We start from the raw sequence: 17,860 nt of genomic DNA on the forward strand, positions 1-17,860 counted from the left end.
AAGTTACTAAATATCAGGTAAAATTAATATCAGGACATTTAGACATAACGCAACAAAATATCAGAACAAATGAATTTATTAAATAAAAATTACCATCAATCATGTCTACATCTTACATCACATGATCATTGCTGTCTGCCATTTTTGTAAAGGAATGATGTCTTGGAGAAGAGCCGTTCACCGGCGAGTCTGACTAGCAGCGCTGCACGTTTTAGGCTCGGTGGGGATAAACTGGTTTGTAACTGCAGCCCATCAATAATCAGCCGACGCCAACAATGAAAACATTCCCAGACATTTCAGTAAACAGTTCATCTCCACACTGGCTCAAACAGGCCTCTGGTGAACGGAGGCACTCTTCATCGGCCTGATGTACCGGAGAACAGCGGCAGACATGCAGGAGACAAAATGATCAAGCTCCGGCAGACGAAACCCGAACCCAAACCCACAGCGCATCAGCACGGAAAAAAAACAACAAGACAAACATGGACAGTCACAGTCCTGCTTTATCAGGTTTCTTCTCAGACTACAGCGCTCATCTACTGATGATGATGGTGTGAGGAAGGTGATGCTGTGACTACTGGACCTCATTCTGAGGATAATGGATGAGTAGGATGAGGCTGGTCATCCTAGAAACCTGGATATGGGGGGGGGGGTCATTGGCTGTTTGTAGCTCATTAACATAATCATGGCCAGTGACCCAGTTTGGTGGACGAGGTGGGCGGAGCTTCTTGGAGGACTTTCCTTTTATTCCTCATCACCACTCTGCCCATTAGTCTGTATGGCAAGGTCGGGGGGGGGGGGATCAACTTAGAAACCCATGCCACCTCCCATTCCTCCCATGCCCCCCATACCTCCCATGCCCCCACCTCCTGGCATCTCCTTGTCCTCCTTGGGTATCTCTGTGACTACGGCCTCGGCCGTGGCGAGCAGAGACGCGACTCCAGCGGCGTCCAACAAGGCCGTCCTCACCACCTGAAGGAGCAGCAGAGGACGTCACGACACGCCGGGCTTCCAACCTCGACCCCAGCCAGTGACACTAGCCAGGGTTAACCCTAACCACTTCCTCAAATTTACAACGGTATCATTTTAGTGCCAATTATAACAAATAATTTGTTTCCCCTTTCCATTGTGTGCATCCTCAGCCAGCCTTGTTAACCACTAGGTGGCAGCGTCAACCTGCCCGAGCTGGCGAAGGCGTCCCGTACCTTGGTGGGGTCGATGATGCCCTTCTCCACCATGTCGACGTACTCTCCCTGCATGGCGTCGTAGCCGAGCTCAGGAGGAGACTGCAAGATCTTCTCCACGACGAGAGAACCCTCCACCCCCGCGTTCTTAGCGATGGTCATAGCCGGGATGCGCAGCGCCCGTCTGATGATTTCCAAACCTGTTGGGAACAAGGCAGCCAATCAGATTCTCTGACCGTCAGGTTTAAACACCACATTTTTCACACACACAATCACTTCGGCAGGATGGACGTTCAATTTGATTTCACCGGTACCATCAACAAGCTTTAATAAATAAACTTTTATCTGTCCAATAATTTAAAATCAAACTTCCTGGCATGCCCAGCAGCTCCATGCGGGTCGCCTACTTCTAATGGGGACTTGGAAAACGTATTTTCCTGAGTTCCAGATATCCTGTATTTAGTGACTGAGGCGGCGCGTGCTTTTACTGCATTTGCCGTTTCCCTTTCTTTCTGCCACCTGAACACATGAAGTTTAGAAAAACTAATGTTACTGTAAAACAACGTTTCACCACATGTGCTTTACTAACCAGTCTTCTGGTCAGAATTGGCCATCTTGAGGTTATCAAGGGAGGGGATGCAGCGCAGCAAGGCACACCCTCCACCTGGTACGATCCCCTCCTCCACGGCCGCTCGGGTGGCATTCAGAGCATCCGTCACACGATCCTTCTTCTCATTCACCTCGACATCACTCGTTCCTCCCACCTGACAGGTGCGCATGCATGATTGCTTTGCAGCAGGAGTGCAGTGACGAGCGGCGATGCATGGGGGGGGCGACTCACCTTGAGTACAGCCACGCCGTCAGACAGCTTGGCCAGCCTCTCGTTGAGTTTCTCCTTCTCGTAGTCGCTGGTCGTGCTTTCCAGCTGCTCAACGATCTCCGCTGCCCGCTTCTCAACTTCAGCCGAGCTGCCCCCCCCCTTTAGTAGCAAGGTGTCATCTTTGGTAATCTGCACCTCGCCGACTTTACCGAAGTCGTGAGCCTGGATATCTTCCAGGGCCAGGCCCAGAGAGTCGTCTCCAAACACCTGTAGGAAGGGACCCAACAACACCCCGTCAAAATGGCTCAGCATGCTCGATTACATTCATAAAAAAATACAAATAAAAAGTCACAACAGAAACTCTCTCTTGATTCAGTTCGTGGACTCACGGTGCCCCCAGTAGCAACGGCCATGTCCCTGAGCTGGTTCTTCCTGTTGTCTCCGAAGCCCGGGGCTTTAACAGCTACTACCTGGAGCCCAACCTTGAGCCTGAAAATATCAGTCACTGCTTTTAGTCCCGCTTCAAACACTCATAAGAGTCCTAACGGCGGATCAGGGCCGGATGTACCTGTTGAGAACCAAGGTGCTGAGAGCCTCTCCATCCACGTCTTCGGCCACAATAACCAAAGGCTTGCGCTGCTGGTTGGCGATCTCCAGGGCCGGCACAATGCTCTGGACACTGGAGATCTTCTTCTCACTGAGCAGCAGGTAGGCATCCTGGAACTCGCATTTCTGTCCTGGAGACGTTTCATAGATGGAGTGAAGCAGATTTCTACAGAGCTCAAACTAGGCTGAGCTTCATGTTTATAACATGAAAGGGCTCTACTCAAAGCTCACAGAAACCATTTCATATAACGCTGCAGCGACATCGAGTCTTACATTAGCGATGACTTGAACCAGAGCAGCTTCCGGGACCGAATCATTAACTAGAATCTAGTTAACGCTCCGCTACAAAACTAAACATGCTGGTTAAGGTAGAGCCCAGGAATCTAGATTTAGTGGTGGATTATTATGAAAAGGAACTCGACTGTTTGAGCTTTACTGAAACTCTAATGACATGTTTGTCCTTCATGTGGCGCTGCAACGAGCTGGTGTCTCATCCAGGGTGTACCCCGCCTCATCTGTAGCACGATTACCTTTGGCGGTGTTGATGAAGTAAGGAGAGATGTAGCCGCGGTCAAACTTCATGCCTTCGATGATCTCCAGCTCATCATGCAGAGTCTTCCCGTCCTGAGAAGTGAAGAACGCAGAAAGCGTCACTTCCCAGCAGACTGCGGAGCTTCTCTCCGCTAGCAGCGCGGCGCAGTCACGTGAAACCAACCTTGACAGTAATGACCCCCTTGCGGCCGACCTTCTTCATGGCATTGGAGATGATCTCCCCGATCTCTGCGTCACCATTGGCTGAGATTGTCGCAACCTTGAAGAAAACATTCCAGCATTTCAGGACAAACTTCATTTCTGCTAATATGCAGAGGTATAAACAGATTCTCTAAAAGTTACTCTCATTTTAATAGAAACAAAACGACAGCATGACTTCATCTGCAGCATGTCTGGACTCGTTCTTTTATGGGATAGATTTATGCTTTTCCCAGACAGTTTGGCCATGTACAACCCAAACACGCCACGCACGACACAAACACGCCGACCCAGACAGGCAAGATCTCTGCCACACATTTCCACCCATCCCATGAATGCACGTTTGTGCCCAGAAGTGTGTTTTGTGTTGTGTTGTGTGTTTACCTGTGCGATCTCCTCGGGGGTGGTGACTGGTTTGGAGAGCTTCTTCAGCTCATTAATGATGGTTTCTACCGCCATCATGACGCCGCGGCGGATCTCCACCGGATTAGCGCCTTTGTTAATGGTATCAAAGCCCTCCTTGGCGATGGCACGGGCCAGCACAGTGGCCGTCGTGGTGCCGTCACCGGCCTCCTCGTTGGTGTTGTTGGCCACGTCCTGCACCAGCTTGGCCCCAATGTTCTTGTACTTATCCTTCAGGTCAATGCTCTTGGCCACCGTCACGCCGTCCTTGGTGACCTTCGGGCTGCCCCAGCTCTGCTCGATGATAACAGTGCGACCCTGGAAACAAGGATAAACCGATGATAAACGAGTCCACTCTAAACCTCAGCGGGCCGATGGCAAAGCTCGCTACCTTCGGGCCCATCGTTAGGGCCACAGCGTCAGTCAGCAGGTCCACTCCCTGCAGCATGAGGGCGCGGGCATCGGCGCCAAATTTAACATCCTTAGCATAGGCTCGGGTGAGGTGAGGAGCCAGCGCCCTGCACACGGGCCGCGCCCGTCCCATGACTGTTGGTAGACGAAACATTTCTATGGAGGACAAAGGGAGAACGACTGAGCATGTCCAGAAGCTCGTTCCAATAATCTCTGGGCTGAGAGTCCACATTAATCAGACGCGCTTTCTGTAATGGCCGAAGAGAAAACGGTCAACACATTCAAAATACATCCATCGACTACGAGATGCCAAGAGTCAACCCCCCCCCCCCCCCCCAGCAGAACATGTCATACAAAGGGGAAATGCGCCCCTAGTGGTCATCGGTGGTATGACATGTCAGCGAGTAACCGACCCTTCACGTCAGCGGTTTAATATTCTCCAAATCAAAGAGGACACACACGGTAAACAGGTTTTCACACCACTGCACTCGAAAAAGTTATACGTTTTTATTTACGATAAAAAAACACACTAGTTACTTAAAATAATTATTGACGGCAGTTGAATGTAACAGTCTATTGTGCAGATCCTGTTTAGGATATTAAAAGGTCAAGAAGTAAGGCACTGATTCGGCCTAAAATGTCCATCTTCATTTATTATAGATTTATTTATCTCTCTTCTAGGGAGTCTGTTAAGACAAACAGTGCGTCAAATAAATACAACCTACTTTACTTTCTCAAACTAATCAATCAGAATACTTTAATAATCCGATAGGGAAAGTATATAATGCCTAAATAAATAACTAAATACTGACTGACCACTAAACTTTTTATGTTCTGGGTGCTGGAACCAGAAAATTATATTTTTCCTTGGTTAATGTTCGTTAACTATTAAATGCTTTCAGAATCTATCCTCACTACACACACGTTAAAAATATAACTTGGTTGGCAAACAATGATCTTAAATTCTAGAACTACGGTAATTAAAACTACGTTTCGATAGTATCACGATCCTGAAGTCTGCTCGAACCAGCTGCACCACGTGTTTTCCGCAGGTCGAGCGGCACAAGGTCAAACTGAGAAACCACGTGCGGAACGCCTCACCACCTCCCGGATGAACGACGACCAGCCCCAGTGCCTCTTGGACCAAGAACGGGTCAATCGATTAAGAATGCCGATCAAACTCCGGTCGTGATCGTCATTCAGGCCGAATGTGGCTTCTTCACGAGACGACTTCAATAATCAGATTTCATCAGACACGAACGCAACAAACGTGACCGGATCAACGCAATAAACGGGAATGTCCCCCCATTAATGAATACCTTCCAGTGTTAGCAACGGAGCGTCTAAAGCTAGCATTTCAGCGACAAGTGTTGCGTATTAGCTAGTAATCCAACCTACAATGAACAGGCAGCACTGGTCAAAAAAGAGTCCGCCATATTTGCACGATATCTGTAAAGACTTACTTGAAAGGTTAGATCGCTTCTTGCAGCAGCTGCGAGGTGCTCAACGTGAAGTCGGGATGAAACAGCGACCGGGGTTGCGGGCAGCAGCAAGTAAGTTACTTAAAAGGGTGCACATGGCCCTGTACATCCGGGTAATTAACCGGACCGCCCCGAACCCTGAATAGTAGCAAAATATTTAAAATAACCTTCTTAAACTACTAACTTGTTAAAAAGATAACTAACCCATTGAATATTATAGTTATATAATCTATGAAAATTAGTGTGAAGTATATCTAATCTGTAAATCTTTTTTAATATTCATTTAAAATACGTTAATGCTCGTTCCCGGGTTCATAATTCTCGAACGTTCGCGTGTGCCATTGGTGGCATAAGGCAAAGGTCAAAGTTGACATTGTGCAATATTGCTCCTCCACGGAATGTCTGGATAAGAGAGAAATAAAGAAAATTCTTTCGGAATTCCTGAATATTCTTTATGAATTGAAAGTGTGTTTTGTTTTTGTTCATTAAGTGAGGCAGCATTTTATTTTTGAGCAGGCTTTGAACAGGCTTCAAATTTAGGGCAGGTAGTGCGCATGCGCGGGTTCTTTCTGGATATTTCCTCACGTGGAGCTGCGCCATCCATTGTCCCGTTCACGAAGAAACCGGGGTCCATTTCCACGCCGACTCCCAGACCTCACGCTCCTATCCAGAAATGGTAAGATGTACCGTCCAGAATCTGCGTTATTTGTCACGAACCCCGCAGAGCTCCATTGAATAATCATCAATCAATAATCACGTGGCTGCTAAACTCGTTAGCGGCTAATGTTATCAGCCACATTTTAATGTCGATCAGCAAGGTCAAACGACAGGGAAGAAGAAAGGAAAGGAAGCGTCCCTAACGAGGCGGCGGCTTTGCTGCGGCTACGCCGGCTGTTAGCTAGCACACAGTTAGCTTCCTGAGGCGGGTCGGGTTCTGGTCGTCGTGCGGACATGCAGAAATGGACCTCCGAGCTGACTCGTTCTGATGTTCCGCCGTAAGTCGCGGTGAGCTGCTGCGGTCGCACGTGGATGACGTGCCTGAGCATTCAGACCAGTTTGGTGCGTTTTGGTGTTAACCGGTGTTGCGTTGACACGCATGGATCTGGTCAGTGAGAGACGACAAATACACGCCTTGCAATAATTTGACCTCCATGATTTATCTGCTTCCGGTAACCATTATCAAATAAAACCCGAATCCCTTTGCTTCGAGTCTCATCGTAGACGCGGGCTACTTTATGCGCCTGCTTTCCCAGTGATTTGTGTGGTTCTGGGTGAATTATTAAACACAAACTATTGACATTGATACACGAGAATATAAGAAACAGTCCTAAACTTGTAAGGTGCCCAAAGATGCCATGAAATGATCCTCGTCCGATGGAGATTGTAATCTTGAATTCCGTTTGAATAGAAACGTTATTGGTTGCTCTGCAGGCGCTGCTATAAGACGGCATTTATGATGCAGATATTTACGCCTCCTCACAAATCTTTACACGGAACCTTCTGGAAAACCGGCCCTGCAAGTTATCGCCTTGTGCTCGAAACATGGAGGACGTTCACGTGCAAAATGCAACTTCTCCAACTGAAGCCTTAAGAGTCTATATTTGTCCTACTCTGGATTAGCTTGGGGTGAACGGGTGCAGTGAATAACTAACCAGCCCTTCTGGTCTCTGCTGAATTAGATCAGTCATGAAAGACCAGCCAACGACCTTCACCCAAGGACACTCATAAATCAGCTGGTTTTAAAAAGCTGCTTTCCTCCCTTATTTTTATTTTTCTAATGTTACGTTGCATCAATTGAGTTATTGAATATTGGTTTTATTTTTATGTGTATTGTTAATTGTGGATGATTTATGTACGAAGGACTGTCAACGGAAACAAGACCGCGAGGGCTTTTTTGAAATGCTCAGGATGTTTGACTGTACTTGTACTGTAATACATGCTACTGTGTGACTGTACTTGTACTCTAACATTCTATCTAATAAATATATTCATTCATTCATGCATCTACTAATGTGGCTTAAACAAGTTGCCATGGTTTCATTTTATTTTCTCTACTCCGGCTCCCCGTTTCCCTACTGACTCCCTCATTTGCATCAAACTCTTCTAGCCAGTGGGTCACGAGTCTAGTCTTTGGCTGGAGATCGCCCCCTTGTGGTGTCTCTTAGTTCTTACAGTGCATGTTCAAGTTGTATAATTTTGAACGAAGTAAAAACGTTCCTATTTAATATAAACTAATATTTTCTATTTTTCCCTCTTGCTGGTCTCTCCAGGCCTTCAGAAAGTTCCTCCCCTTGTTCGACCGTGTGCTGGTGGAGCGTTTGACTGCAGAGACTGTGACAAAGGGTGGAATCATGCTTCCAGAGAAGTCCCAAAGCAAGGTGGTGCAGGCCACAGTAATGGCAGTCGGGCCTGGCTCTGTCAATCAGGTGATCAGCTTCTATGAGCCTGGAATGTTTTCTCATGATGCAGATGGAGCTGCACATGAAGAGTGCGGGACTTTTGCTGCTGTTTTACTCTTATCGTTTTGTTCTTTGTTTCTCGTTTGTTTTCTAGAAGGGGCACTTGCAACCAGTCAGCGTGAAGGTTGGAGAAAATGTCCTCCTACCAGAGTATGGTGGAACTAAAGTTGTTCTGGATGACAAGGTACAGATGATGGTTCTTAATAAAGATTCCCTTTGTGCTCTTTATTTTGGTTAATTTCTTGTGTATATTTTCTCTTAACATCCAGGACTATTTCCTGTTCCGTGACGGAGACATCCTTGGGAAGTACATGGATTGAGTCTTGCCGTGTCTGATGCTGTGGAACGTGTGATGTCCCCGTCATCCCTGCAGAATTAATATTTCATGTCTGTTTTTTTTTTTTCTATTCTATGATTGTAAATAATTCAAATCACATTTTGTTATAATAATAAAAGTGAGCTGTCGATTGCTGTGTTTTTGTCTACATATTGTATTAAACATCGAGTATTCCAAAGAGAGGGTTCACTTATTGGCCCGTTCTGCTACTTCTGGCTATATATCGTGCAGCCAAGTTCAGATAATGGCGAATAAAGCAATGGCTGGGTGTGAACTCACTTCAGTTAAACCTGTGTGTCTGGCCATGCCCCCAGACACACGGGAGGGCGGCCATATTGGGTTGAAATTTAAAAACTCCTGATGGCGGATGGCCGTGTAATCCAAATAACGATTTGACTAAACTGTGAGCTACTCATGCAGCTCGAATCTAAACACTTGTGAAGCACTCAGGACAAAAGCGGCGTGCGTCGGCGGGTCAGCTCATCGGCCTGTCGGCCGGCGAGGGCCGACAATGCCGCTTGCGGCTTTAATTAATTTTGTTATTGTATTTGATGTCTACAGCATAGTCCAGAAGAGAAGTGGAAAAGGTTTTTTGGGATATTATTGTAAGAAAAGCGGGAGCTTCCAAATAAGCATTTGCGTAAATATAATTTTATTTCGATAGCGCAAATAAATTGCGCTTCAGTCGGAGCCGAAGTGCAATTTTCCTCTTATGAGAGGAAAGCAACAGCTGAGTGCTACAGAAGTGAAATCGATGAGAAATCGCGCTAATGTGAGGATTCGTGTTGAAAGGGTCATCAGAACGGTGCTGCAAAGGTTCGTGAGTCTTGGAGCAAAGTCTTCTTGCTTGTCTTGTGTCAACAGCTGTGTTTGTATGCTGTGCTCTGACCAACATGTCCCTCTGGCGTGTCATTTCATAAGCAGCAACACTGTCCTTTATGTTGTGCAGTATACAGCAGCGTGTATCCTCACGTTGTGCTGCATGTCTGACATTAGCATTCAGAGAATTCAATTCAGTTTTATTTGTATAGCACCAGATCACAACAGAAAGTCATCTCAAGGCACTTTACAGGATTCAAAGGGAAAGACAGAACCCAACTTGACCCACAAGAGCAAGAACTTTGGCAATGGAGGCAAAGAAAAACTTCCCTTTAACAGGCAGAAACCTTGGACAGAACCTAGGCTCATGGTGGACAGACATCTGTCTGACTGGGTTGAGAGAGAGAGAGAGCAGGAGCAGACATAAATAAACTGTATGAAGCTATAAATGCTAATGCTAGTGATATGTGCCACAGGTGGTACATTTCCATTACCTTTTGTCAGAGTTGTCTTCGTTGTATATTGTCATGAATAGATCAATGATGAAATATAAACAGTAAGGAAACAGGTCAGCAGTGACGTCATCCATTCTGCGTGATCAATGTAATCCCATTCCCACGACAGAAGCTGCACTGACGAGGCCAGGAATTGTTAGACTTTGTGATTCAACACGCGTTTTTGAGACAAAATGGTTTTAGGTCTGTTTTATCTGCACAGTGATGTTGGCTGAAAAATATGTTTCATATTGTAATATGTTCTGATATGACAGCAAATCTCAAATGTTTTTATCTTTACAGGGTAAAGTGTTTTTAAGATGACCGGAATGGAACAGACATTTTCAAAACATTGTGAACGCAATTAAATCTGCAGAAAACTGCAGATATGTTTATTTTATTTTAAACTTTTTTATTTTGTCACTTAGTGTAACAACATTCTCCCAATCCTGACTGACTACGGTGTCCAATGTAAATTGTAACTATAAATTATTAGTTTTTGAAATACTTAAAGTATAAACACATCGATTCTGTTCTCAAATACTGGAGCCCGGTTATAATCGGTCTTTGTGATCCGATTATAACCGGGTCCGCTGACACAACAGAGCGCCCGACTAACATCCGGGTATTCTGTCGAGATGGTCATGGCGGAGGGTACGGCAGTTCTTAGGAGGAACCGGCCTGGAACCAAAGCAACGGTGCGTTTCACCGGGCAGGAACGCGCTAAAAACAATGTGACGAAGCTCCCGACATTACGCGGTTCGGTCCAGACCGGTCCTTGTCGCGGTGTCCCGCGCATGTCGTCGACAACTTGGTCACGGACACCACGTAGTAAGGGCCTGAAGGAAGCTGTGGCTCGGTCTAGTTCCCGGAAGGATGCTAACTAGTCCGGCTGTGGGGTTTGCGGTATCGTCTACGTGACTGAAACCGTTTGTCTTCGGTTATCGTGTTTTCACTCTGTTGAATGAAGCCGGAAATGCGCAGTCATCGAATGTGGCTCCTGATGTGTTGCGAGCGACCCGCTAGCTGTTAGCTTCGCAGGAAGCAGACGCACCCCAGCCGTAGGTAGCTCGCTGTTCGTGTCAGGCTAGCTTTGTAGCTGTGATAAAGGTATAAAACCCTCTTTAGCCTTTAGCTGTCACCGTTTAGCTAGTGTTGTCTCAACACAATAGAGCTGAAAGTAATACTTCAGACGCGTGTTTATACACAGTAATAGTTTTATTACATCGGATTCCTGCTATGTAACGACGTTTATCCTGCAATCCTGGATTTCACCTTGGATTGTAACTATCTCAAATAATCCTCCCTCCTGCAGGATTTCTACAACTGGCCGGATGAGTCGTTCGAGGAGATGGACAGTACTCTGGCTGTCCAGCAGGTGTGTTGCTCGTCACAGACACACAAACGGTATCGTTATTTCTGGTAGTTGTATCTGAAATGGAAACACAATAAAGTAACAAGTAAATCAGTCCGTGCTTGATATGTTTCAGGCATTTTACACAATCTTCTGATTGACGTTTGTTACCAGGCCAGAAAGAATAAATAATTTGTATAACTTCAGTTGTATTGATTATTAGTCTGACGGGTGTTTTATTTTGAAGAGGGACAAACAGAGGGAGAGAGAGCACAAGACTACATGGAAGAGAGAGAGATTACTGATATATATTTAACATGAATAATCAGATAGAGAGGGAGGAGCTCAGTGTGTCATATGAGGTTAAGCCACCAGTGCTGGCCTATGACTGCATATTGATTATTGTATTGATTAACTATAAGCTTTGCTGAAGAGGAAAGTCTTTAGTCTACTCTTGAACACAGATGGAGTCTGTCTCACGGACCAATCAGGGAGCTCCTGTGACTCCCTCAAGCAGATAAGGCGTTCGGAAATCGATATAAACTATTGAAGAGTAATTAATTTAAGAATGTATCTCACTGCTTCTGTCACTCGTACTCCGGTGATCTTCCGTCGCTGAATATTCGTGTCAGGGTTCGATGAAAACTGCCTGCCTGAAAACATTTGATGGTTGCCCGCAAATATTTAACTTTTTTTCCGTAATGTATCGACTAGACTATCGACTGATTGTCAGGGTTGTGAAAATGTATCGTTTTCCTTTCCTGTGTGATTCATATGAACGTTTAGACTCTTATTTTTTCTCCTTGTCTTCAGTTGCCAAAATCAAATAATTTACGTTCACCTGTATTTAGCTTGGATTTAATTAAATGTAATTAATTATTTATAAAAGAAATTTGAGAGCATGCAGATATATTTTAGTGACTATTAAACTACAGTGGTACCTCGACTTACGAATGTCCCTACATCCGAAATTTTCAGGTTACGAAGTTTCTGAATGGGAAAATATTGCCTCTTGTTACGGAAGCATTTCAGGATACGAGGTGAACTCTGGGAGCGGCGAATAGCGCTATTCGCCGCTCCCAGAGTTCACCGAACGTAAACAAACTTGTAGCTGCTCTGCCATCTGCCTGGCAACCCGTTGCGTATGCGTGTATCTCAGCATGCTATTCGTGTCCCCCTCGTGTCACCCGGAAAAAGTGTTGACAAGTCGGGCTATTGCTCATTATGATGACGTCTGCCTCGCACATTTCCGACGGATTGTCAAAAGCCGGCAAAAGCAGACGTCATCGGATCAGTTTTTCAAGAAACGCGAGGCAGAAAACACCGCAAAGGACCAGTAAACAAAGAGGACAAAAAGTAACAGCTAACAGGTAGATTAATATTTTAAAAAAATATCATAATGTAGCGTCCGTCGGACGCTGGAATAAGCACACGACGGGTAACTCTCCGTGTGTGTGGGTGCCGCGAGGAGGAGGAGGGGAACGGGAGAGCTGCGTAGCTCCCGCAGCTCTCCCGTTCCCCTCCTCCTCCCCGCGGCACCCACACACACACACCGCCCCTCCTCCCTGGATGCCTTTGCGGACTCTCTGCAGCGTAGGAATAATGAACACTCCTAAAACATGAACCGTTACAATACTTTTGCGGGGCTTGGAACGGATTAGTGCATTTACATTCAAAATGCGTCTCTACTTACGAAGTTTTCACGTTACGAGGTTAGTCCCGGAACGGATTAAATTCGTAAGCTGAGGTACCACTGTATCTGAAATGGGGCAATGAATCATTTAGGAATTTCTAATCAAAATAAACAGAAATGTTGTTTCTTCCTGCTTTACACAAATGTGTTTTCCTCTGTGCTTTGTGAACCTTCTCCCGATCCACACCCTGACGGTACAGTTCACATACGCATTGTGGATTATCGCTCTCGTGTGATGAAGATAATGTTGTTTTATTGCTGTTTCAGTACATTCAGCAGAACATCAGATCAGACTGCTCCAATATCGACAAAATCCTGGAGCCACCTGAGGGTCAGGATGAGGGTGTGTGGAAGTATGAGCATCTCAGGTATGTCAATGACCCGAGACGCGTTGAGCACATTCTGACCTCCACCAATAGCATAGGCACATTCTGCCATCAGTTGTCTTTTTACTGATATCTCAAAAGTCAGCAGCGGACTTTGAATAACCGGCGTGGAGATGCGGTTCTAGGAGCAGACGAGTGACGCTTCTGCGATCTTTAAATAAATATAAGTAAGGCAGGGATGCACCGATCGATCGGCGTTGATTCCCTTCATTTTGCCGGATCAGCCGATTCGTACATATGAAACTGATCAACCTCCGCAAAGGTCTGAAAGTCAGCCACTGTCTCCTGCTCTGCCATTAAATCACTGACAGGCCCGCCTACCTGCCCGAGCCTATGGCTCCGCCCCCTGCTGCATTGAAAGAGAGCGCCTGTTTAGCTTGGCTGGACATTTAGAAGATGAGGAAAGACTTTTCCCGTCTGGTGGAAAAGCAGCAATGCTTTTGCTCATCCAAAATGAAAACCTGCCACTAATGTAAAGGTGACTGCAGTGAGTCTGAGAACAATGACCCGTTGACTTATGAAAACGTTTAACATGCTGCACTATTTTTTGTAGAATATTTTTGGGCATGTTTTTCTTTTTGCCCTACGAGAAAGAAAAGCTCAAAGTCGGGACACCTTATTGGTGGTTGAGGCTGTTTGGTTAGTTTGTTCCGTGTTTTCCTTTTACTTTGTAAAAGCAAAATCCTGCTGCTCAACAGGTCTGCAGTGTAACCTGTTTAAAAAATCCAAATCGGAAGGTCAGGCTTTTTAGAGATGCAGCTCTAAATATGGACAATAATCAGGCGTGTCGGATCTATAATCTGATTTCTCCCAGGTTAATGCCAACGGTGGAGGGACACAGTGCATCCGCTGTAATGTTGTACACGTTTTTATTTCTATTCTTGACTAGTTCCTGTTGCTCATTTGTCTTCCCTGTCCTGCGTAGACAGTTCTGCCTGGAGCTGAACGGACTCGCTGTAAAACTGCAGGTACGTGATCGGACTCGCCTTTTTAAAACTCAATGACGTAAAGCGAACGCTCTGGACCCAAAACAATGGACTGTGATACGAGCTGTTAGTCGTATCACTTCAATAGTTTGAGCAGTCTTCCAATAATGTTGACATCACATATGTGCTATAAAGTTTAGAGGATTTTAAACTTTATACAGGTTTTGGAATTTGTGATGCCCTGAGCTCAGGATAAAGGAGATCGAGTGTAGTTTGATTTCCTGGGATAAATAAATGATGCTTTATGTTTATGATCACACTGTAGCATGAATTACTGTGGAGGAGCTCCGGCAGCGTCTCCGTGCTGTGAACGTTTCTGCCTTTGTGTCGGTGTCATTTGTATTTCTATCGCGCCAGAGGACAACAGAAATGTATCTCCAGGTACTTTACAGGTGTAGCAGGGAAAGACGGAACCCAAGTTGTCCCACGAGAGCAAGAACTTTGGTGACAGAGGCAAAAAAGAAACGTCCCTTTTGACGGGCAGAAACCTTGGACAGAACCTCAGACTCTGAGTGGACAGACATCTGTCCTTACATAACATATAAGCTGCTGAGCAAGCCACAAAGAGGTGCTGTATGAGGCTATAAATGCTAATGCTAGTGATTTGGGCATCAGTGTTGAGGGACACAGGTCCAGGTTCTGCAGCACGACGGACAAGAAGGACCTGCAGACAGAGACAGAAAGAGGGACAAACAGGGAGAGCGAGCACAAGACTACAGGGAAGAGAGAGAGAGAGAGAGATTACTGATGTATATTTATAACATGAATAATCAGATAAAGAGGGAGGAGCTCAGTGTGTCATGATGTTAAGCCACCAGTGCCTGCCTATGACAGCATATTGATTATTATATTGATTAACTGTAAGCTTTGATAAAAAGGAAAGCAAAAAAGGAAAACAAAGGAGCTTGATAACTGAAAGCTCCGCCCCCTAATGCCTGTCTAACTGAAAGCTCCGCCCCCTAATGCCTGTCTCTGCTCCAACAGAGTGAGTGCCATCCAGACACGTGCACCCAGATGACGGCCACAGAGCAGTGGATCTTTCTCTGTGCTGCCCATAAGACCCCCAAAGAGGTGAGTCCAGAGCGTGCGTTACCCTGAGAGGCTGTTTACTGACGTGTGTGCTGCGTCCTCAGTGTCCTGCCATTGACTACACCAGGCACACGCTGGACGGAGCTGCCTGCCTTCTCAATAGCAACAAATACTTCCCCAGCAGGTCAGTCGTCTCCCTTCAAGCAGCCACGACTGACCGTCTGACTGTCCCTGACACTCGTCGGTCGAGGTATTACTGCACTTTGTGCTGACAGTAGACGCCAAACTGTGTCCCCTCATTGGCGCGAGCCTGGAGTCCCCGTCTCTGAACGGTGCAGTGGACAGGATGTCTGAGCTCACTCTAAGCCCAGAGCAGCTCCTTATTCTGGGGGTAATTCCTGTTGTCATGGTTCCCTGTCACTGTTCGGCTATGGATTATGGTGCGGCGTCAGAATGTCCGTGAGGGCAGCACACAGGAAATATTATCTGCCATTTGCTTTCCAGGGTGAGCATCAAGGAGTCGTCGGTGGCCAAGCTGGGCTCCGTCTGCCGCCGCATCTATCGGATATTCTCTCATGCGTACTTCCATCACCGCCAGATATTTGACAAATACGAGGTGAGTTTCCTTTGAAACGGTGAATCAGTTGCACCTAAACAAAACTTGTGTGTTTAAATTGTTTTAAAGTGTACGTTTACGTCGCCATCGGCCCAGGCCTTTCTTAAAAATACGTGCACACCTTGCAGGCGATAAATATTTTCTCCATCTGACCAAATTTGTCATAAAACATTGTGACTCGTAAGCGAAAGGGCAGCATTGTTAGTTTCGTTGTGTGTCTGTGTGTATACAGAATGAAACATTCCTGTGTCATCGCTTCACACGCTTCGTAATGAAGTACAACCTGATGTCCAAGGACAACTTGATTGTGCCCATCCTGGAGGAGGAAGTGCAGAACACGTCGTCGGCTGGCGAGAGCGAAGCCTAGGATGAGAGTCGCATGCAAAAACACAACGTTTGACACACAAACACGCACACCGGTGTAATTAGAGTCCATGTCCCCTCACCCCAGTCGCCTGTGTCTGTCTCAGAGGACGAGGCCGAGTAGCAGGAGCAGAGCTGCACGCCGCTTCCTGTCCAGTTCACCCACTGGTTCAGGCTGGAACCGCTGCTGCTCCCTCCTCGCCGTCTCCAACAAGCAAAAACTCAAGTAACCGTATTGACCCCCCCCCTCTGTGTGTATATAAATATATATATATATATTTAACCCGCCCACTCCCACTCTAAATTCACTTGTTCTTGTTCTTTGCTTGTTGCCTCATGTCCTTTTGGGGGCGACATGGACCCCATCTCATCACGATATTAAACAGTGTGGTTCCTGAGGCAGAGATGCGTAACCTCTTAGTGAGTACACTAACTCACCGGTAGTAACCAGCTAACTCACCGGTAGTAACCAGTCGTTCTGTTTGGCCTCTGGAGTGATCCTTTGTGACATGCCCCCGTTTTAATCCTGCATAAGATGCTCCTGATGTTCACCCTCCTTCATGCAATAGTACGTGATCCACGGCGAGGCAGAGACTGCGCTGCTGTAAACCTGTTATTGATTAAACGGAAAGATGGAATATCAGCTACATTGATCGTCGAGCACGACCGCCCTCCCTCATTAAGTTATTTTGTCGATCCAAGCCACTTTTTTAATGGACTAAAACCTTTTGTTACTGATAATTTTCATGTCTGTTAATAAATAAGACATATTATTCACATGGCTGTGTGGATCTTTGCCTCACGTTTGGTGTCTGTCTGGCAGCAAGATAACTCAGGAACAGTTGATCAAACTTTGGTGACGATGTACGAGAGATCCTGGATTTTGGATCACTTTGAAATATTCGTTAGCGTTGCAGTCAATGGGGCGTCAAAATTTGTTCATGTTTATTGGATTTGACATGGGGGGGGGGGGGGGGGGGTTAAAATGCCTCATTAAATCAGTTATGGAAGGAACCATCTGGATCAGGTGCAGAATAAAGTCAGGAAAGAATATTTTATTTTAACATTGAAAACTCCATTTATGGAGTTATAGTTATATATTTATATATAACTGTATTTATATCAGTTATAAATACACATCAACTCTGATTCACTTTTACTTGTCACAGTTGAAAAAGGTACCAAGAACAATTTATAACCTTGGTGATGATCCAGATCACCATCTGGATGGTGGAAGTCTAATTATGAGGGGAATGAGCTCAGAGGCGATTTTATTAGCGCCATAAAAAATGCTTCAAATATTCCAGATTAACCTGATTGCAGACTTGAGTCCAGGAAATGACTCTCTCCAGCGTGGTACCTTGTGGAGAATGACAGCAAGTACTATGAAGAAAGTGACTCTAAAACCAAAGTATTTCTCTTGAACCAGTTCCCATCATCTAGAAAGCAAAGCTTTGGCAGAGGCGTCCCCTTCATCAAAAATGTCAGCCATTTTCTGGAGTCTTTATTGCTGAAGGCTGATTGTCACCACATTTTCCAACCAACTCCATTTAAACTCGACACACATCCCTCATTCCTCGTTCCTCACGCTGACGTGTCAACCAGAAATGAGAAACTGCAGTCAGCAACTTTTAGTTACATTTACTTTCCTCCTGCTTTCAGTCGTCCAT

At 45.8% G+C, this 17,860-nt stretch overlaps 3 protein-coding genes across 3 annotated transcripts; 2 read left to right on the forward strand and 1 right to left on the reverse strand.

Moving 5' to 3' along the window:
• Window positions 1–60: 60 nt before the first annotated feature.
• On the reverse strand, window positions 61–5,695 carry hspd1 (heat shock 60 protein 1). The gene is made up of 11 exons (XM_068746016.1): window positions 5,637–5,695; window positions 4,154–4,329; window positions 3,745–4,080; window positions 3,326–3,421; window positions 3,141–3,234; window positions 2,573–2,741; window positions 2,394–2,493; window positions 2,026–2,271; window positions 1,774–1,948; window positions 1,206–1,384; window positions 61–972 (listed from the first exon to the last, which is right to left on the reverse strand). Exons 2-11 carry the CDS (start codon window positions 4,325–4,327, stop codon window positions 808–810), a joined length of 1,734 nt encoding a protein of 577 aa, XP_068602117.1. The 5' UTR covers window positions 4,328–4,329; window positions 5,637–5,695; the 3' UTR covers window positions 61–807.
• Window positions 5,696–6,226: 531 nt separating this feature from the next.
• hspe1 (heat shock 10 protein 1) lies at window positions 6,227–8,578 on the forward strand. The gene is made up of 4 exons (XM_068746055.1): window positions 6,227–6,330; window positions 7,925–8,080; window positions 8,208–8,297; window positions 8,383–8,578. Exons 1-4 carry the CDS (start codon window positions 6,328–6,330, stop codon window positions 8,431–8,433), a joined length of 300 nt encoding a protein of 99 aa, XP_068602156.1. The 5' UTR covers window positions 6,227–6,327; the 3' UTR covers window positions 8,434–8,578.
• A 1,817-nt stretch (window positions 8,579–10,395) lies between these two features.
• Window positions 10,396–16,963, forward strand: mob4 (MOB family member 4, phocein). The gene is made up of 8 exons (XM_068746053.1): window positions 10,396–10,461; window positions 11,079–11,141; window positions 13,078–13,178; window positions 14,122–14,164; window positions 15,167–15,253; window positions 15,316–15,395; window positions 15,716–15,827; window positions 16,060–16,963. The coding sequence occupies exons 1-8, from the start codon at window positions 10,402–10,404 to the stop codon at window positions 16,192–16,194; spliced, it is 681 nt and encodes a 226-aa protein (XP_068602154.1). The 5' UTR covers window positions 10,396–10,401; the 3' UTR covers window positions 16,195–16,963.
• The last annotated feature ends 897 nt before the right edge of the window (window positions 16,964–17,860 follow it).

The sequence above is a fragment of the Brachionichthys hirsutus genome, chromosome 12 (assembly GCF_040956055.1).
Source record: "Brachionichthys hirsutus isolate HB-005 chromosome 12, CSIRO-AGI_Bhir_v1, whole genome shotgun sequence".
NCBI lineage: Eukaryota > Metazoa > Chordata > Actinopteri > Lophiiformes > Brachionichthyidae > Brachionichthys > Brachionichthys hirsutus.